The sequence below is a fragment of the Xiphias gladius genome, chromosome 21 (assembly GCF_016859285.1).
Source record: "Xiphias gladius isolate SHS-SW01 ecotype Sanya breed wild chromosome 21, ASM1685928v1, whole genome shotgun sequence".
Taxonomy (NCBI): domain Eukaryota; kingdom Metazoa; phylum Chordata; class Actinopteri; order Istiophoriformes; family Xiphiidae; genus Xiphias; species Xiphias gladius.
Window position 1 is genome coordinate 14,593,925 of NC_053420.1, and position 22,131 is coordinate 14,616,055.

Consider the following 22,131-nt stretch of genomic DNA (forward strand, 5'->3'; position numbering starts at 1 on the left):
TAGGCACACGCGCACACAAGCACACGCGCACAAAAACACACACACACACACACACACACACACACACACACACACACACACACACACACACACAATGAATCACATATCCCCTCCCATATTCTCCTCCCCAATCCCCTGGCCCCTGTCATTCAGATCTATGAACTTCCATTAGCAACCATCTGTTACAACCTGCAGCAAAGCTATTACATTTCATGCATTCACACACACACACACACACACACACACACACACACACACACACACACACACACACACACACACACACACACACACACCCACAAACACACACGAATTGACACACTTACCTCACCAAACTATCCCTGGCTAACGTCTTCTAAGCCTTGAGAGAATTTGCTGAAGCATCTCCTGTTTAACCTTCAAAGGAGAAGTCATCCGTACACACCTGCGATAGCGTCACTATGCTTCTGCCCTCTGCATATGCGTCAGAAGGTCAGCAGCCCTCATGCAAACATACACACGCACACACTGACACACATGTGTGTGTGTGTGTGTGTGTGTGTGTGTGTGTGTGTGTGTGTGTGTGTGTGTGTGTGTGTGTGTGTGTGTGCGTATGTGATAGTTTGTACCATTGTGTTAAAAAAGCAGATCATTGTATCTCCAGATTATTCTATCTATAATATTGGGTCATTCCATCACTCCCACTGATAAAGGTCACAACATCCCACCCACTGTTCCTTGGCAGCATTTCACGTTAGACAAAATGTCAGAGCCTGATCTGCTTCATGCCAGTATGCTGCCTCCAGCACTTTTCTTCGCATTTTCAATGCACACATTTATTTTATCTCTGAATGTACCATTTTCAGCTCAATTTGAATCTTCTGCTTTCCATTTTTTCCCTAAACAAATGTCAGTGTACAGCAGAAGATTTGTATTTTTTTGCCGTGTTCCCGCCTCACACAAAATCATTCATTTGAGTGACAATACGGTTTCTAGGCAGGAAGTAAGTGTTGGGGGGGGTTTGATTCAACATCTAATTATCCAACTTCTTCTTGAAAGGAAAAAATGGCTTCAGTGTTTAAGCAACTTGTTCACGTAGCAATAGCATCTGCTTCACTCCTTCATTTCCCGTCAACGAGGGACAAATGAATAGAAGTGACTGCTTTGTGCTTCTATGCAGCCGTCTCTCCAAGCTGCATAAAACATATATTTCTAGTCTCCCATGTGCGATTTTGTATCTGCAGAGAGGAGAGAGAAAAGGAGAGACGGATTCACTTGAATCGGGAATAGCTGTGCTAAAAAGCAGGCGTCTTTTTTCTTTCCAATTGCAAGGCAGTGCTCTCGTCTGTTCGTTGTTTTTTTTCCTAGAGGGCAAAACTGAAAGATCACTATTATGAAAGGGGCTTTTGAAAAATGCCTCAGCAATCAAAAAGAAAATATATGTTACACTTCTGTGTGGCGAAAAAAATGAAATAAGCACTGCGTAAACTGGTGCCTCGTTCGAATAGTATATTGTATTTTCAAAGACAAAACGGCAAAGTGTGGTCATCGACATTTCCTCGTGAGACCTTTTTGTAGAATGGCACTTTATTTTTTTATTATTTATTTTTGTCATTATGGTTGCTGTTCTAAGCAGGTCAAAAATCTACCCCACCTCCAATCCTGCAGCCCTCCACCCTATCAGAACCCTCCACCTGCACTACCTCCTCTTCATCCCAGTGATTATCCGCCAGCTCCCTCTTATCAGCTTCATCAGCTGAGAGGCCACATAGAATGGTTCCCATGGGAGGATGTCAATGTTCAAACTTTTGTGGTTGCAGACCACAGAGATGGAAAGATAAGGGCCTTTTACTTCCTTCTTTTAATTATTCCAGTACTACACATTGCTTTTTTGCATATCAATCTATTTGGCAGTGAAATTGCATATTAAACTACGATTTTTAAAGTTTATTTGGATTCAGTAATTATTTATGCTGTTTGTCGATCAGACCTGATCATGAGTGGGAGGCTGGATGTTGCTTGTGGGCCAAGTAGCTGTTGGTGGTGAGGTAAATAATCCCTATCTCTGAGTGCTGGCCAGATATCCATAGCCTGCCTCTGACCCCAGGAAGCTGTGCTTTAATTCCAGTGTGATGGAGAGCCGGGTTTTGCTTAAGCGAGTCCCTTCTGTTATTCCTGGTGGAATGGACAAGGCAAATAATGGGCTTGTGTCCTGAAAAGAAGCTGTTAGTTCCTGAAAGACCATTGATCAGAAGAACAGCGGCTATTTTCGCAGTATGGCACTCTTACATAGCTAGATACAAACATACACACACACTTGCAGTAACGTCAAATTTATGTATATCTAAAAAAAACGTCTCCTAAACAGTATTCTATGTTTTTGGCACAGAAATCAAATCAGTCAAATGATTCTGTCTCTACTACAGAAAAAACAGACAGACAAATCAATTTTATTTAACTGAGGTCCGAAGCTTTGGGGAGTATAAACCCTGCAACATCCCGAGTGCAGGAATTCATTTATTACATTAACATGCACACAAGAAACCAGCTTACTGGTAGAAATTCAGGTTCGGGAAAGAACTTAGAGAATGCTTTACATACAGTCAGAACTCTCCCTGTGTTCTACCATATTTTTCAACCAGGGCTGATATATTATAAGTGTATTCATAATAATGAATAATTAGGTTTTTGTTGTTGTTGTTTTAGATCAGCGATATAGTGATATGTCAAACCCTGCAGTGAGAGAAGGGAAGTTTTTCTTACAGTTGATATGTGTTTGATTTTTATTCAGTCTTCAGATAGAATCATTTTGGATATCAAGGTGCACTGCCACAGGTAATGAGTTTTCCTTTTATCTAGCTGTACTGCTCTCTCAGAGACTGTCCCTGTCTGAGGTCTCTGTCATTGACATGCACTCACCTAAACCCTGTAGAGACCCAGTTACATATGAGTATTCATGACCAAAATAATCTGGTTTCACCAGCAGAAACTGTGATGTGTTAATCAGTATTCTCTGATCCCAAACCCTCATCAGAGAACCTGGTTTTCTTGTTTAAGAAGAATACTGCAGAAATATCCAGTAGTAACCTGGTTACTTAAGTGCATGTAAACACACTGACGGTTTTAATTGGAGAGGATACTGTTTGCTACATATATTTGGATAATCTGATTTGAAAAAGGCAACTTCTCCCTTTTTTATCCTAGAAAACACAAGAGCCATTGGTTTGATGATTTCACAAATCACTGCTTCAATGATGTAGAGGAATGAACGGTGTTGCAATTATTGCATTATGGGCCTTTTCTAAATTCTTTAAAACTAAAAAGTAGTTGTGCACTGTATACAACTGACAAAACCACCATTCAAAGAAAAAAAAATGCTAAAAGTTCCCGTGAGTAGCCAATGTTGGTTTTCTGCTGATTACTGCCTTTCTTTGGGAAAACTGCAGTAGTGAGGAAAAAAATTTCTTCCAGTAATGGCAAAGGTCTACTCTTTGCAGCGCTAACAGAGGTTTGGCACGCGAGCTCAACCACACTAGAATGATCCAAGAGATCAACCTCACTGGACCACCGCAGTTCTTACAGAACAGCTCAGTTTCACCAGGAAAGCTGTGTCTTAGCAACTGGATGGGCTTAAACAATTAGAAGGGATATTCAGGGAAGCCGTTTGCCAGCTATTCACCAGTGCTATTGTATAATTTTGCAGTGTACGACTGCAGGAGATGAAAAGTTTGAGTGTATGTGAAAGACAAAAAGGGAGGAGTTTGAGCAGATATGAGAGGTCATGCAGCTCCTTTTGCTCACAGGAGGACTGACATTAGTTTCTTTCAGGCTGGGCTGGTGTTGACTGTTTAAAAATTCTCGTCATGGTTAATGTATACAATCCCTACCACATGTCCCCACAGAGTAAGGACATTCACACAGAGAGGCCTAGGGAATCAGAGGTCGGCTTGCCTTTATTGCACTTCCATCAGAGCAAGCAGTTAATCTTTGCTCGGCCCCAGCTTATCTGGGCGCCTGCCACCCTAGCCCTGCCCAGGAAAAAAGGCATCATACGCCCCAGCCCTCTCTCCTCCTCCGCCTGCCCCTACTCCCTACTCTCCCTACCCTTGCCTTCCCCTCAGCTCAGTTCTCCTTGGCTGACTGGAGGAGGTGGCTGCAGATTGAATTATTCTCTCCGTTCCATTTCTCCCACGTTTGCATTCATTTGCACTGCACTGTCACTTCTCTTCTGTTGTGTTTGTTTCTTAAGTGGAAGCCGTTCAGAGTCTGTCTCAGCTTGTTGCATCACCTCATATCAGTTCTGGCATTGGCCTGCAATAGTGGTTATGCAGAAAAAGAAACAGGGCTTTTATTGGTGTTAGTGCACATTTGCAGAGGCAAATGTCCAGAGCCTCCCTGCCAGCATTGTTTTACATATGGTATGTGTGTGTGTGCATGCCAGGGTTCCCACAGGTTTTTCACACATTAAATTCAGGGACCTGTTTGATGACGTTTAAACGCTCTTACACTTTTTGTGGTAGGATTGAAATTAATGATTATTTTCATTCTAAATGAATGAAAATAATCATTAATTTAGAATGAAAATAATCATAAATTTCATTCTAAATGAATCTGTTGATTATTATATATCAATGAAATTTCCCTGAGGACAGGACATCTTGAGATGCCTTGTTTTGTTTGACCAAGGGTCCAGAACCCAAAGAGATTCTGTTCCCAGTGATATAAAACAGAGAAAAAGCAGCAAATCCTCACATTGGAGAAGCTGGAAACAGATAATGTTTGGTATTATTCCTTGAAAAACCATTTCAATACAATTTATTTTATCAACTCATGATCTTGTCTAGGTAAGAAATCATAGTGAAATCCCTCCCAGTCAAATATGATTTAGGACTGCCAAAGACTTCACGTGATTTTTCTGACAAATCCACAGAATCTGAAAACCCTGGTGGAACCTTATCTATGTGCATTGTGCTTGGACAATTCAGACTCCCCCTACTAACGTTATCTGGTGTCTCTGTCTAGTCTCTGGTGTACTGTCCAGTCCTCAGGAGGAGTTTTGAGTTCACACTGTCAAACTCTAGTTCACCAGCCCCTCCTTTGCAGCCCATTGCTCCTCCTCCTCCTCCTCCTCCTCTTCCTTGTCCATAATTTCTGCCCCACTTTCTTGAGCTCTGACAGCCTGTCATAACTCTGTCAGCCTGTTATAGCCTGTCATAACATAATGACCTAACACTTTTCATGATTGGCAGGTGTTTTTCCTTATAGGCCAATGAAGTAGGGTCTGGGAGATGTGGTTTGATGCCCAGTTACCTTGTTTCTTCGCTGACTGACAGGTGGCTCCCCAAACAACACAGGGAGAAGACCTGTTTGTTTGTTTACCGCCCATTTAATTCATCCTGTGTTTGAAAAACTATACAGCAGCTGCGGGCTATAGCTTTGGCTCCTTCGAGGCAGTGACCAGGGGGATTGGACTCTTCTGCTTGATGAGTGACAGGAGAAAGGCGTAGGAATGGGAAAAGAAGGAAAGGGAAGATAGGAGCTTTCCTGGGGGCAGTGGTGGAGCGATGAGGTACTGAAAGGGGGAGTTGGGGGGTTATGCTTCAGAGAGACAGTCGAGGAGAATCACAAATATTGACCTTGGAAAACCACCTCTATGATAATAATTATCTCCCTCCTTCCCCTTCTCTTTCTCTCCCCCTCTCTACTCTCTTGGCTCTTTTACTGTCTCTCTCCCTTCCCTCATGTCTGTCTCTCTTTTTCGTGTGTGTGTCCTTTGCTCTTGTAATCTTAGCGACCGCAGATAAAAGCAACCTGGCTCTTTTTCTTCTCTTTGATACACATTAATCCCTATCATTGATTACAAATTTACAAGCTCAGGTTCAGCTTATCACCATAAGCCTCAACCATTTGAGAAAGAGCACTGTCCTATACTGCCTCATCTTTGAATGATATTCAATTCTACCATCTTTTTAGGAGAATATTGACTATTAAAAAGAATATATATATATTTTTTTTTTTGGACAACAAAAAAGAGCAGAGGAGTTAAATAATGTTTTTCCAGCCTTGAATCTTTTCTGAATTCCTCCTGTCAGGCTGCAGGTAAAGCATCTAACAATCAGAGGGCAAAAGCCTCTTTGTAGCCTGAGAGGTGAAACAGAGGGAAAAGAAAGTCCACCAAACACTCGCTGCTACTTGTGAAGCTTAACTGCTGTAAGCAGAAGAATAATTGAAAGCAACCCAGAAAGCATATCGACATTTTTATTACCCCCTCTGTTCTCTCAACGGAAGACGGTAAGAAGACTTTGTTTAGAGAGAATTTTAGAGTAACTCAAACTAAGTTAAAATAAGTTTCCAGTTTGGAAAAGTGGAAATTATGCCTAAATACACTTAACTAAATCTCCCTCTCAAATTAAATCCTTGCTATCACTGCGCCACTAGACAAAACCTGGAAAGTTTAGGTTAGACCTAACACACACGGTACACAGGTGTTACGTTGTAAAGATCTAATCTAACACTGATACTGTAATAAGGTCTTTGTGCATGATAATGACATATTTTAGAGGCATCGGTCATGTTGTCCTCACTCTGTTTTGAAACCTGGCATGCGGCATTACCATTTCAGATGACACAGTGGTGCTGCTTCTTAAAGCAGCCGCTGCAAAGTATGCTTGGTGCAGGCGGAGGAGTACATCTATTCATTTAAATTGGTGCTAATGGCAGACTATTTAAAAGTCAATTAATTGCTAGGGGCCAAATGCACAGTGGCAGTTAATGCTGTCACAATGCTGAGTAGTAATTGGATGTGTTGATGGGATGTGCCTGTGTGTGCTAGTGTGTATTCCTCTTGTCTGAAACCTGGGTGGCCACCCACTGTACCTCCCAACAAAAGGAGTGTCTGCTGTCCAGTGGAGGATATTTTTCATAAGGCATAGCATCATGGGGGAGCAGAATACAAGTCTGGATTTGGTTTGTAGTCTAGTTTGAGGAGATGAGTCCAATTGCTTTGTTATAAAATGTTTGTCTTCAGTTTTTAAGCTCTCACTCTATTTTCATTGACTATGCACTGTTATTTCTGAAATCCAGCTCTCTTCTGTTTCCCTTTTTGTTTTTCTCAGTTTGACATCACTACCCCCATCTCTCTCACCTTTTCATCCTCTTCCACACTTTATCTTCCTCCTCTGTATGGCAGAGAGACAGAGAGGGAGAGAGAGAGAGAGAGAGAAAGAGAGAGAGAGAGAGAGAGAGAGAAGGCCTGAGATCGATGTTGGGCCTGCGCACACAGAGAATGGCAGCTGGCTGAATCGGAGTGATCGATCAGGCACAGAGCATTTACTCTGCCAGACTGCTGGGCCTTTGTGGATGGAGATTATTTCTAAATTATTACAGGAGGCAGATGCTTGTCAGAAGATGCTCTCTGTCAAGGTTATACTGCTCCAGCACTGCCTAGCTCTCTCTCCCTCTGTCACTCTTTTACTTTCTTCATCCTCCTAAAATCGTCTACTGTCCCTCCTTTTATCTTTCACTTCTGCTAAGGTTTTTCTGTAATTTTCCATTTTCCACACTGCTGTTTTATTTAATGTAGCTGGCTTTCATGCAGTGTGTTGTTTCCCTAACAGCAGATATGTTTAGCATGATGTAGGTGAGATAAAAGGCACACGGTGTATACCACTCAAGTAATGAGAAACTGAAAATGCCATCTAGTAAATTGACTTCATACACACAGACAGAAGGGGCTACACAGTATAATCTTTGACCAATGTTGGTCTGTGATAATAGTGAATATAGCAGCAGGCTGCTGTGTGTTGGAAGCTTTCTCGAAAATGAGTTTATTTTTTCTGGAACAATTTAAATGAGGTATTTTCATTCTCTGCCCTTCAACAACACTGAGTGCCCGTGTTTTTTAAAAATAGATGGCTTTTGTGCATCTCTGCGCTGGGTGGGTGCCACATGCGTGTGCTTCGGAATGAATGAGCCTGTGCATGTGTGCACATGTTTAAAACCGATAATTCATGTTTAAGACGTCTCAAATGTGTGTGTTTTCACCCTTGTTAGGGTGATTAGACTTTGTAACGTTCTCGTACGCCCCGGGCTCTACCTCATGTCGTCTATTCATTTATCCTCAGCACTCTTTTAGTAGTATGAGAGTATGGTCAGCATGGTCAGCATAAATTAGCCCGATTCTTCTCTCTCACAAGACATATCACAACCACTACCGTTCATATACAATTTTCTATGTACAATTCTCCATCCAAATTAAAAAAGTGTTTCTTCAGAACATCTAAACTAAATATGACCCTTCTTTGTTTTATTCATAATCAGTTAAGAATTTCAATTGAATCTTTTTCAAATCCAGCGCATGGATGTATCTGATGTGTGTTTAGCCAAGATTAGCAGTAGTTACGGTATGTTTCCAGATCCAATGTTGCACATGGCTCAAGCCAATTTCAAAAAAGACAATATATTAATAAACTTAACAGGACGTTTAAAGGTTCTATACAGTAATTAAACAAGCACAGTCTGACATTTCATTTACGCTTCTCACTTAAGATGGCAAGAATGACAATTTATTGAGGGAATATATCTTTCTGTCCTCACACACCAATTTGCATGTTTGCCAGCCAACATTGTCAACAGAGGGTGGGATAACATGTAACTAAAGTGTCCTAGATGGAGTTGAGCTAGGGACATTGCAGTTACATGTATGCATCTTAGACCCAAAGGCTAACTGGATACCTCTTTTTCATTATGGGGGATTGATGTTATTTATCATAGCTTGTAAAATCTTTTTGTAGCAGCTAAGAGTCTTTCAGTTCTTGTTTGGGGGATTTTTGCCAATTCTTCCTGCAAAAGGCTCTGTGAGAATCTTGGGCTGTCTTGCATGCACTGTTCTTTTGAGGTCTGTCCACAGATTTTTGATGTTGTTTAGGTTGGAGTACTGTGAGGATCATGTCAAAACATTCAGCTTGTGTCTCTTGAGGTAGTCCATTGGGGATTTTGAGATATGTTTAAGATCATTATCCCGTGTAGAAGCCATCCTCTTATCATTTTCAGCTTTTTTACAGACGATGTGATGTTTGCTCCCTGAATTTGCTGGTATTTAATTGAATCCATTCTTCCCTCTACCAGTGAAATGTTCCCTGTGCCACTGGCTGCAACACAAGCCCAAAAGATGATTGATCCAGGCCATGCTTAACAGTTAGAGAGGTGTTCTGTTCATGAAATTCTGCACCCTTTTTTCTCCAAACATACCTTTGCTCGTTGCAGCCCAAAAGTTCTATTTTAACTTCATCAGTCCGCAGGACTTGTTTCAAAATGCATCAGGATTGTTCAGATGTTCCTTTGCAAACTTCTAATGCTGATTTTTGTGGTGAGGACGCAGGACAGGATTTCCTCTGATGACTCTTCCATGGAGGTGATATTTGTCGCATCACATCAGAACAGTGCACCACCACTCCAGAGTCTGTTAAATCATCCTGTGTGTGTGTTTATACACATATACATACACACACGCTTCTCTCACACTGTCCGTGCTCACATATACAGTATTGCTGTATATACGGTAGTATATAGTAGTATATACTGTATATTCTGTTGTCAGACAACAGAACAAGTATGAAATAGTGACTGAAACGCGGCCCTTCAAGACCAAATGTTAACCAGCAGTCACTTCCAAGCCATTTCCAAGCTGCTTCTCTCCTCTGCTAAAATCCTGATTTTTTTTTTTTTTAGAACCCCAACGTTGTCTGACAGAATCACCAGACACATACATTAAAGACAAGGGTTGTGCTGGGATCTAACTATATTTACTTGTGAAATGATCACTAAGAGAGAAAGTCGGAAGCTCATTCCCATATGTGTCAGCTGCCGTCCGGTCAGTTGAATGAGACACATAGAAAGGTGTGCATGCGGAGGGAAAGCATGACCTCAAACTCATGCGGCAATACTGGTGACTCTCTTCTAAAGAAAGTAGCTACGGTTTGTCCAAAAACTCATAGTATTTGTTTCTAGGTGCTTTTTTGAGAAAAGTCAATGAAGGGGCCTGAATTCTGTAAATCTTCTACAAAGGTGCTTAGTTGGAAACACTGCCTGTAAATGTTCACCCGCTGATGTAATAGAAACTGTTTGCACCAGATCATTTTGAAAGAGCAGCGACCAATGGGGAGACTCCGAGGCTCGGCTGGCCAACATGGTCTGACATCAGCACTCAGTCAGTCATTCATGGACATATGTGTTTATAGGGCTGGCCCCGCTGTTGCAGTCCAGCCAAAAGGAAGGATTGAGCATACAATAAAATCAGAATGGGCTTCTAGGTACAGTTTTACAAAACCATTACACCTTTTGTCACTTCTTTTTTCTTATCTATGAAAAAAAAAACTAACACCTGTGTAAGGTAGTAACTGTCAAAAGGCATCTTGACTTAAAACTGTGACCGATTATCATTTGAAATTTCATCAAACTGAAGCTGATTATAGATTCATCTAATGTAGTTTTTCCTATTGGAAATTTAATGTTCAGATCGGATTTACAAACACACCAGATCTGAACTTGAATACTTCATGGGGCTGAGATCAGTTTGGATGACTGAACATCATACATTTAGGGAACAACATACATAACAAAAAGTCTGATTATTATACATGTTGATGTATAACAATGACAGGCAGAGAAATGTAGGAGAGATGAAGCCTGGATGTGGAGATAGAGGGGGATGAGATGAAGGGAAGTGAGAGGGATTAATTGTTCACCCAGGAGAGGGAGATAACATCAGATGTTTAAAAGCCGCCACAACTAATCCTGTCATTTCTTGGACTAGAATAATGAAAATGGAGAAATGATATCTCTTGGAGAACTGGAAACCGAGCTAATCTGTATGCCTGTAACGAGCACGTTTGTGATAGCTAAGTGGTCTACAGATTATGGTATATTTCTAGTCGCGTGGTGTCACAGCTAAAAAATGTGTTTTTATTGGTTGTAATGTTGTTATCTTTATTGTGTATTGGTTCCTCTCTGACTCATTATATAAATATAATTACTCAAGATATACTGTGTTTACTGTAATATAATGGGATATGTGAGGCATTGTGTTTTTACCTTATGCCACATCCTGCGTTTTCACAAAGGAACATATCAGTGGTTTTAGTCCAATAACTGCAAATTGCATATTTTTTTAGATTACTCATTAGTCATTACATTAATTTCATTACAGTTGGAAAATCAACTTACATGGACTCTACTGTAGGTTAATTGCTCGCATTGCACAATATGTGTCTTTATATATTTCTCTCTATATATATATCTACATATCTAGATATATATAACATTTTTTTTCGGGGGGGGGGTGTTATCACAGCTGTGACCATGGTATTCGGCAACTACAATATGTTGTTGCAAAATAAACTCAACAAGACAAACAATAAAAAAACATGGATATCAATAAAAAGGAATAGTGTGAATTTGTCATTAAAAGGTTACATGGGCTAAAATGTTCAAAACCATCTGTATGGTCTTTTAACTCTTGGAGTCCATTCCAGATGTTCTCCGTATGGGACCAGCTCTCTGCTATACTTAGACATGTGTTTTCCCTTCTATCGAAGTAGCGTTCTGTTCCTCTGTGACCCACACCTGCCGTTCGCTCCATCATCTCTTCCACCCTTCTGTCCCACAGTACTCCCTTTCCTCCCCTGTCATATCTGTCATAGACGTTGAGGCAATGGTGTTGCTCTAGGCTTCAAATTTAATTTGGTTTCAATCTGCTGTAATTGCTTTGAGAGACGGCCGTGTCTGCGTGTTTTTCCTCTCTTATGTCTGCTGGAATACTGGATAGGGTGTGTGTGTGTGTGTGTGTGTGTGTGTGTGTGTGTGTGTGTGTGTGTGCGTGCATGGATGAATATGACTGAAGGTGTGTAATCATGTGTGCACATGTGTGTAAATCCTGAACAAATGCCCCGCCACACACTGTCAATGATACACTTTGTCAAACACCAGCTGCTGTCACTGGACTCTGGCACTTTGACAACGCTTTTGTCAGACACCATACACTTTCTCTTTGTAGCAGAAAAGTCAGAGGTTAGGGAGCGAGGTAAATCTGCAAGACATCACAAAATATCTTTTTGGAAACACATCATGACCTTTTAGTTGAATAATAACCCCTCTTGTCGGCCCTGAATGTGCCCTCTCATTATTCTATCAGCAATCTGAAGTAAGAGGGAGGATGATTGAAATAAAGGGCAAAAAAACAGACAGCAGAAAAATAAACTGTTGTCCTTGAACCACAGATAGTGCTGTGAGCTGAGTGCAAGGGTGCTAAGCTGATGGACTGAGACAATTTTGGTATGGCTGCATTTTGTTTTTGTTTTTTTAAAAGTCAGCTGCCTCTCGTCCTCTTGTGGTTTTTCCTCTTTTTCCCTCTACCTCTTTTCTGTCAGTCTGGTTGTTTCTGCTCACCATTATAGACAGCTACATATACCAAATTGGTTTTTAAAAGCGGATTCTCAGCAGCTACTCTTACAAAATCACTGACCACACATTGTTACAGCACATTTTTGTATTTTGGAGGTACTATATAAGTAACTTTCTTTCATTTTCTTATTTGTACATGTACCTGTATCAACAGCATGTACATACACCTGATTGGAGTTTGTGTGGGCTTCATATGTCTGTGGCCGGTGGTGATTGAGAGTGTGTCTTCCTGCTTGTATATATATGCATGTGTGTGCACAATCATGCTTGGATTCCATTCCAGATGTTGAGGAGTTTTAGCCGCTGCTATTGTTTTCCTGGTCATTCATTCGTGTGTGCGTTTTCACATAATCTTTGTGTTTTGACATTACTAGAGTTTTTGTCATGATGTTACAAAAATAGTGGATTGTTGAAATATGGAGTAGTGGAGTACACACATCAGCTCTCAGTCTTGTTGTTTTGTGCTGGTGTCTCAGTGAGCGTGTATACATCATTCTCGCCTCTGATCAAGGAGACATTTGCCCTGCATCTTGATGCTGCTTCGCTCTTCTCCTCCGCACCCAGCCTGCCGAGAAGGCGGATGAAACAAGCAGGTCATCCAGGCATTCGCACACACCTGTTAACAGATGTACAGACTAAAAGAGCAGTCATGTGCTCTGTTTCTCTCTGGTGGAATGTAACTGGGCTTCTTTTATTTGACTTATGTATTTTTACCTATCGCTGTTTCCAGACAACGGGTATGCAATTTTCTCCTTCTCAGTCACGTGCGAGGCCGATGCCTAATGGGCTTCTGAATAAACAAGATGTCTGAATCTTATTTTTTTGTAAATGGCGCCCTTAGGCTCCCTACCTCCCTCACTCTGTCTCTGTTGTCTGATTGATGCCAGTAACAGCAGGAAAGGCTGGGCAGCAGTTTGGGCATGTCTGAGACAATCTGTCAAACAATGGACAGTGAGCACAACCAGCCAGACACTCACATGTCACTGAGCTAATCCTGGCCCCATCCAGACACCGCTCTGCCTGCACGCTCACCCTGAGCCCCCTGCTGGCCCCTGCATGTAGGACACTTAGCTACCTGCGAGCAGTCGGGGCTGCAGATCTGTGTGGTATTGACTCACTGTGATGTTCCTGCAGTGACCTTGTGTGACCTTTACATCTTTTAAACTTGCGCTGGATATATGCATCCTGACCTGTGTATACACATGGTTTTGCATTCATGTGCCTGTGAGTAAATGATGTGATAGAGCTGCTTGTAACATTTCTCCCATAGGAGGTTTAATTGAATTTACAGTGGTAGTTGCTTCAGTGAATGATAATGTTTAGTACAATGGTCTTTGGCCCCGTTCTGTGCTATGATGAGTCTGCCACTTAGCTTCAAAGGCTCTGTGGTTTAACGAGCAAAATGCATATTATTTTGAATGGAGTATCTCAAATGAAACAAAAAGTGCCCCAATTAGAAGAGGATTAATATTGTTTTTATGGAGATACTTCAGGAGTCAGTAATATATTAGATTAGTTCATTTGCTCATGTGATATTGCTTCTAACAAAATGGTATTTTGATTATATTCATATTATAAACGTAGAAATAGACCGATTAGTGCAGAAGAGCTTATGATCAAGGTCGATTATTTTCAGTGTAGCTCTGAAGAACCATCGCGAGGGAGTTTAGTTGCTGCAGAGAGATACTGTATTGTTCCAAAGTAAAGACAGCTGCCTTTTTTTTGTCTCGTTGAACCTGACACAGAAGCTTCAGCACAATGCTGGCAATCTTCTGTGGAAATATGGTTTTTCTGTGGGTCTGTGTGAAGTTTTTAAAAGCTGGTGTTTGATTTTGAAAAGCTGGCGAGGAGTTGCTGCTGCTGTAGGTAGGTGACAGCTTGCGTCTTCCAGAACCGGTCTCCGTGGAAACAGCAGAGTGGAGTTGGGAGTGCGTCACGTTGAGTGGGGAAATGCAAAATAAAGTGTTAACATTTCCGTTGTGGAGGGGGAAGATTATAAAGGGGGGGAAGGGAGTGGGGGGGTGGGGGTGGGGTGGGGGGGGGGACAAAGGCAGGGATTATCTCAGCACATGCTTACAATAGCACTACACACACAGCCTCTGCAAACAGGCCTGCCACAGGGTGCTTTGGATCACAGAACAAAGACAGGGTCTCCCACCCATCCATGCAGATCCTCTGTCAGAGTTAGCTAATAAGGACTACAATACCCAGCTGCCAGTAGCAAACCAACCAGGGACCTGGTATTAAGGGTCATTATTTCTCTTCATTATGGACTTTTGCATTGTTTGACAACTCTGAAGAGGAGAGTCTATTCTTATCACTGTCCTTTGTGACTAGAATTTGAAATGGGATGTGCTGTCATTTCAGTCACTCCGCCGAGAGGAATGGGTAATAATGCAAGCAATAAAAACATGTCATAATTCTTCAAGCTTCTACCTATTTCACCCTGCATTACTGACGAGTTCTGCGCTCCGTGAAGTCAATTTAACTGTTTTGAAGTTGGTTTGTGACTGTGTTGTTGGAATTAATATGGTGTTAGAGGAGGGAGTAAGTTTGAAGGCAGTAAACTGAGACAGATGGAGAGAAATGGAGTACAGCATACAATGGCAGGATAAAACAGCCGAGCGAAGAGGAGAGATAAAAGGATGGCACGAGAGTGAAAGGTGGTGGTGGGGAGTGGCAGCGAGAGTGTGAGGTGAAGTGAAAGTGAGTTTGTCTGTGATGTTTTATAATTCTGGAGTGGAAAGTCCCTCCATCTGTTATTGTGGGACGGTTCTGACTCAGTGATTTCTATGATTGGCCTTAATCCCGGCCGAGTGGAGAAGACAGAATGAAGAGCTTAAAGGAGACTGCTCTCACTCTGACAGGCTCCACTGGCTGCTGCTGCTGCTGCTGCTGCCGCTGCCGCCGCTGCCGCTGGGGCTCACTGGCACGCTCGGTCTGCTGCCCCCTAATGGATTAACTGCTGCACGACACCCACCTCTCTACGCTACTACAGCACGCTGAGCAGCTTTTAAGGCCATGACACAGTGGTGACATTTTGATGTAACATGAATTTGTCAGCAGCCATGACACACAGCAGTTTTCAGTGAAATTTTAATGCTCTTTGTGTTCTCATTGATGATTGTGTCCTCATGTGTCACCATGGAAGCAATACTGCCCACAGACGGATCGTGTCCTTAACACTGTCTCTACATAAACAAGGCATCGCTGATGTGTTTTCCTGATCCTGTACGTATCAGTAGATAGAGTAAAGATGTAGTGTGTAGTGCTGCGTCTGGGTATTTAATTCAACAATGTAGGAAAGATCCTTAAGAAAGCTGTTCTATATTTAGACATCTTTTTTTCAAAGAGCTTAGTGGCTTACCATTATGATTGTCACCGTTCACAGCAGCCGTCATTGTAAAATTTACTAAGGGTCTTCTCTCGCTGTGTTAGTCACTCTGAGAGGGGTAAGTGACCTCAGCAGAGTCATTTCACAGTCTTTTGGTCCCCAAGGTGACTTAAGCGTTCCCAGAAATCGAGCTGAGGGGGTCATTTGGAACATGTTAAGTACCTCGTTTCAAGGCTGCAATCACACTTACAGATGGTGTCGTGTTTTCTCAAGTGCCCTCTCACTCAAACCCACACATTGTAGGGGTGCTTTGGAGTGTCCCTCCAGATCACACAGATGACAATGTGGTGTGTCGAGTGCCCTTTAAGTTAATGCTCAGTGGAAGGGCCTAACAGGCTGCAGCAACTACACGGATGGCCCGGTGTCGAGTTGGAGCTCACCACAGCATGACGCTGTCTGTCCCTGGTGTGCTGTCATTCCCCTAGAAATAACATGACTTTGAGTGATTAAACTGTTCCCCTCTGAAACAGAGCAAACTGAACAGTTATGAATATTAAAGATCTTAATCGCCTCATGCTGAGCTTTTCCTTATTATGTTTTCTTTTTCCTGCCGTCTTCTCTCTCAGTGAGGGATCACGGCTCTTCACTGGCAGGGTTCCTCTGACAGCAGAGATATCACCAAGCTGCACAGCCTGCTCTTTGGCTGTTTGTACCATAACACTCTCACCTGCGCCATTATGTACAGTGTTTGCATACATGACAGACTCCATTGTGTGTTGTTTAAGGCCGTGGACCTTGTGGAGGCACTTCACATGCCACTATCCATTACAGAGCTGTGTTTGTGGTTCTTGACCTTCCCTGAAGGCTGGTGACAAATGGCCCACCATGTGATGCATTTTGTGTCAAGGTTACAATGGCAATAACATTAGAGGCCCATGCTCATGTTGTTGACTAACTTGGTCTCTTTCTGCCTGTATGCTGTAGTGTTATTTGCTGTGTTGTGTGGGCCTGTACTGGGCTTATCTGTGCTGTACTGTGCTGATCTCACTATGCTCATCCAGTGCTCTAAGCTGCTTGGGCTCCAGCCACCAGCATAGATGATATATCCCTGCCCCCCTCCTTCCCACATCTCTCACTCTGATTCATTGGCTGTTTGTGTTGCCCATCCATCTGGGCCAACACAGAGGAAGGAAAGACACATGAAGACACATGGCTGTTTTGGAGCACGGGCACTGCATTAAGCTGCCAGGGAAGAGATGGGGTCCCAGAGAAATAGTGGCCTACGAGGGAGGAAGAATACTGAGGGAGGGGCAGCTGGAGAAACAGACAACTGAAAAAAAAAAAAAAAAAGATGTGTGGGCTACTCAGGGGGAGAGAAATGGACAAAGTAGAGATTCTTACTGACAGATTAAAAACTGAGAAAAAGACTGAGCCAAGGGGGTGAAAGGGTAGCTAGATCATAGATCATCATAGGGAGTTGAGGGAAAAAAGGAGGGAAACTGTTCTGCGAATGCAACTTTATTTTTATGTCCTCAAAAATAACATGCATATTAATGAAAAAAAACAGTTGCTGTGAAAGAGAGTAACATCATATGGCTTTAATTTTCATGCTAATCTCAGATGAGGCAATGCAGTGAGATTATTGTTCAGCTGCTCTGTGTTTATCCCTAATTGAAAAATGTAGCGTTGATAGTTTCACCAAGAGATTACCACTGTGGCGCTGCCCTTTGGCAGGCTGACCCTCTCTAACGAAAAGCTAGACAATTATTGTCTTTTCTAATGGACTCTTTGGTGATAATTTCAATGGGCTAATTAGATCCGCCTTTCTTTGTTTCAGTTGCCTATTGTCTCATTAGGAAATGAATGAAATCTTATCATTGTTATTTAAGGCTTGTTCAGGTGATTGAAAGCACAATGCAAACACATAAAGACACAGAGAACTGATCCACATTTTCTGCTTTATGTGCCACAAATTATGTCAGTGATATCACATTATGTACATACTTTAAACCATTATGCTCTGCTAATGCCCCTGTACTACATGCGTAAGAGCCTGGACTAATATTCTCTGCCTTGTTGTGTGTGTTGAGAGGAGGTGGAGCAGTATTGTAACTCTGTGGCTCTGAGTAGGAGGGCCTGCTGAAATGAGGTGGGTGGGGCTCCTAATATAAATAGGACAGCTTTCACTATAATGAAAGTTTATGTCTTGTGTGTTTTTGGTAGATAAAAAGCCTCCCGTGGCAAGGGAGTGGGGGCCTTCAGAGTGGCTCCACAAATGAAAAGGCTCCTGCTGTAGCAGGGCTCTAAATAGGGTGGGTGATTTCAGAGCCCTGGGACTGAACGGCTGATCACACTATTCTGGGTCTGGAACAGGATCGCCCCCTAGAGGCCCAGGGAAACCTAGATACTGATGCATGCGAGGGAGGGAGCGAGGGAGGGAGGGAGGGAGGGAGGGAGGGATCTGCTGTGGGGAAAGAGCGAAACTCCCAAGGCTTCACCATATTTGCCACTTGGATGACCTCCTATATGAGAAGCCTACATAGAGTAAGCTTCTTCAGAGATAAAGCCTAAGCTATGGTAAATGGTTTTACACTATTAAAGCACATTTTTATGACAGCATCCGTGGGTAGAGTTGTTTGATGCTAGTTTGAGATGTTAACTTAGATGTTAGTTACTGCTTTGTCAGTACAAGACTGTGACAATAACAACATGACAGCAACTAAAACCACAAACTTTGTTGAACATGAAATGAACATGAAATTTCTTTTCAAGCTAATATCTAATTTTTATCTACCGAGAGTGACAAATACTGTATCTTGTTGGGTAGTTAGCAAAACAACCTTCCACCAGGGAAAAGTGCACACAGCTTAAAAACTAACCTGCAAATGTAAAGATCAGTCGGTCTGGATTTGGACTAGTGTGGATCTACCTCAGTGCCAGAGATAATAATGATCTCTGCCTTGGCTTGTTACTAGGACAAGTTTGTTCACATTATGTCTCATACCTCTGCCACCTTAGCTGTCAGTCAGACAAATGTCCATATTAACACATACCACCGCAGCAATATGTAACAATACTTTCGCTAAATGGTCTTTAAATTCCCTTAATTTCGTTTTGTATTTATAATGAAAAAAAAATCTCTGATGTTGATGCCCGTGTCTGGGATTTTTGAAGTTTATTCATCAGTAAATCATTTGTTTTTTAAGATTAAAAAAGAAAGCAAATACCTCCATTAGATCAGTTTTGAGAAACAATTTACAGCTGCTAACAGCATTAAAAATTTGCGTTTAATAGTGGTAGGTTCACCAATGGGCTGTTTGCAAAAAGTTTTTTGCTGGACTATGTTGTGGGGTTGAATTCACCTGTTAATTTACAGCTGTACTGGCTTTTGTAGCGAACAAGGTCATCATCTCCTTCTGCCTATCTGTCTCTCTCCCACACAAATCAATGTCCCACTGACTCCTTACACTCACACTGCTTCTTTTGTGTTTCCTTGTAGAAACTGGCCAGGGAGGCGGAGCAGCTTCAGAAGGAGCATGTATGGCAAGACGGTGTGACGGTAAAGTAGGACACCCACTCGTCTCCCTCCTTCTCCAAGACCTCATCTATCCTTTTTCCCTTTCCTTTTTCAGGCAAACTGGTTAATCTTCCCATCATCTGCCCATTCCCATCTGTTTTCCAATTTCCAATCAGTTTAGCTGTTTTACTTGTAACCCTTTAATGACAATGTGATCAGCATCACAGAGACAATGTGGGGGGAAAATAACCCCACAAATGCACACACACGTATGCACACAAACTTTAAATGCTTACTTTTGGGTTTGTTATTTTCATGGGCTTCAGTATTATCTAAAAGCTTTCCATCCATTTTGTTTCACAGGACACAGCAAGTTGGGCACTGCGTTCTGTTGCAGCTGACCTTTTAAAACACTAGAGATCCGCTCTTGAAATCTAAAAAAAGGAGAAATGGTATTACTCTGGTTTATGTGTTTGTCAGTGTGTTTGCGAGCCACTGTGCTCCGCTGACTCAAATTTGCAAACACTCAAATGCCCCACAAACATGCATGCATAGTGATGCGCGCGCACACACACACACACACACACACACACACACACACACACATATATATATCCTCACCCGACAGATACACATGCACATTCCCTACTGTCATATCCTCTGTCTCCAGGGAGACGAGTTCGCTGTCATGGTACACTTCCCACAAATGGATTTTTAACCCCGCGCCTCCTGGGGGATATTTGAGAAAAGGCTTTAACTGATTTAAAACGAATAATTATGAGCCCTACTTCCCTGCGAAGTCCATTTTTATTCATGGTTGCTTACACACTGAAGCTGTAGTCTTGGGGTGGCTGGGCTGCACCCGTCCCTCCCTCCCTGCTGGTCCGGGGGAGGGAGCTGCAGTGCGGCTTACCCTTCATCTTAGGCACGAGCGGGGTTGATGCCTGACTCTCCCTGACCAGCTCCGATGCACCTCAATCTGATGTGTAGCCATGCAGGACGTGGAGCCGGGGTCACAGTAACCACACACAGCACACCTGTTCATAAATAGCTGCATCCAATATGGCATCAATACCTCCTCAAGTGGAAAAGCCAGCACTCTCTATAATCCACCCGCCCCCACCCCTCTCTCCCTCTGTGTCTACTCTTTCTCCTTTCGGTCTGTCCTGTTTCTACCTCTCTTTCTTTCCAGTCACCAGCCTCATTCCCACCCTTATCCTCGCAACCTCCATCACATCCACATACCCTTTTTTCTTAGCTGTATGTGTCTTTAATCAGGCATTAAAACAGTTCAAATATATAATACAGTTGCGAGTGCTTCAAATGAAATCTAATGGTGCTTCTCTATTAATAATGTATTGGAGCTGATTTCATTTGCCTTTATTATTAGGCAAGGTAATGATTCTCAGCAGGGGCGACTGTGAAACCATTAAAAAAATTTCACAAGGAGGTGGAGGAGGGGAAGAGGTAGATATGCCACATTCCTCTAAGAAGATTTTTTGTTTGTAGATTTTGTGCTTTCCTAATTTCTCTTTGGGTGAACACTCTGCTGACTGACACTCTAATTAGATTAGGGCTGCATGCTCTTTGGGCATATTAGGAGAAATGCGTCGCATCTTAAAGAGCAGTCTGTCAAATGAAGAGAAAAGGTGTTTATGCATGAGAGACAGTGCGTTTTGATAGAATTTGTGTGTTTGTTTGTGTATGTGCGTGTGGACGCTTGAGCGCGCTCCAGTGTGGGTTAGAAAAGCATAATGTGGTTGTTTGTGTTTGTCGGCGAGCAGGTTTGTATGTGTTTATTAAGGGCAGGTTCTGTACCTGGCCCAACCCATCTCCTTGTTTCGCCAAACTGGTGACATCATAGAAACTCAATGACACACCTGTTCTTCATAGCGGCTGCCATCGCAGCTGTGACCGTAGCAATGAGAAGACCTCACTCTTTTTCTCTCTCTCTCTCTCTCTTCCTCACACACACATATTCGAGCATTTTCGTGGCCTAACTGCAGAGCCAGTTTTCTGACCATCCTGACTGCTGGACATTATGGATGTCAAAATGTTGATCGTAACAACTGTTGTGATGGTCGTTCAGGGGTTTTAAATCCATTGGAATGTAATAGTGTGTGAAATAGACATTAAAATGTTGAATTGCCGCTGATTTCTCAAGGTCAGGTGCCCATCCCTCTGTGACACTCGACTATAGTGTTGGCAAGAGAGTCATCCCAAAGCAACACAGTTGTTTCAGTGTTGCTTTGCTATTCTCACAGGGAGGAAGGAGAACCACCAACTTCAGAGCCAAATATCGAAACTCTGTTTTGTTTCGTAAACGGGAGATTGACAGTCAGAGAGCAGAGCACTATTAAACCTCTCTGGATTGCATCAGCATATAACTCATTTTTATTTTTTCTATTTCAGAATCACTTCATGAAACAATTCTGGGTCCTACAGTTTTGACCCACTCCCTGGATGTGTATATGTTCAGTGTTTAGCAGTTGGTTTAAGTGTTGCTTTTCCATTAAGTCCAAGCATATTGCTCTGGGTAATATTTTACCTGACTGTGTGCCAGTTCAAAATATCGATGAAATGCTTTACTGCTTTTAATTGTTTTCCTCCCAGAATGCCACCACATCTGAGTGTTAGCCACATTTTAAGCTATATTTACAGTAACTTTTACAATCCAGCTCAGTTTAACAGTCAGACTTGAGCCTTTTTTACAGAATCACGCATTTAACATAGACATTTTATATTAAAAAAAAAAATGACATAGTCAGCCACATTAAAAAAATACAAAAATAAAAATAGTGAATGCAAAATAGACTTTAAGGCTCCAGCCAAAAAAATTCTT

At 42.2% G+C, this 22,131-nt stretch overlaps 1 protein-coding gene across 3 annotated transcripts in view; it reads left to right on the plus strand.

The window, feature by feature from the left end:
- Positions 1–22,131, plus strand: part of cacna2d2a (calcium channel, voltage-dependent, alpha 2/delta subunit 2a) — a 144,809-nt gene that overhangs the window by 52,436 nt on the left and 70,242 nt on the right. For all 3 annotated transcript variants that reach the window (XM_040158697.1, XM_040158698.1, XM_040158699.1), the window contains exon 4: positions 19,272–19,331. In XM_040158697.1, the coding sequence (XP_040014631.1) occupies positions 19,272–19,331 (60 nt within the window). The remainder of the gene's footprint in view (positions 1–19,271; positions 19,332–22,131) is intronic.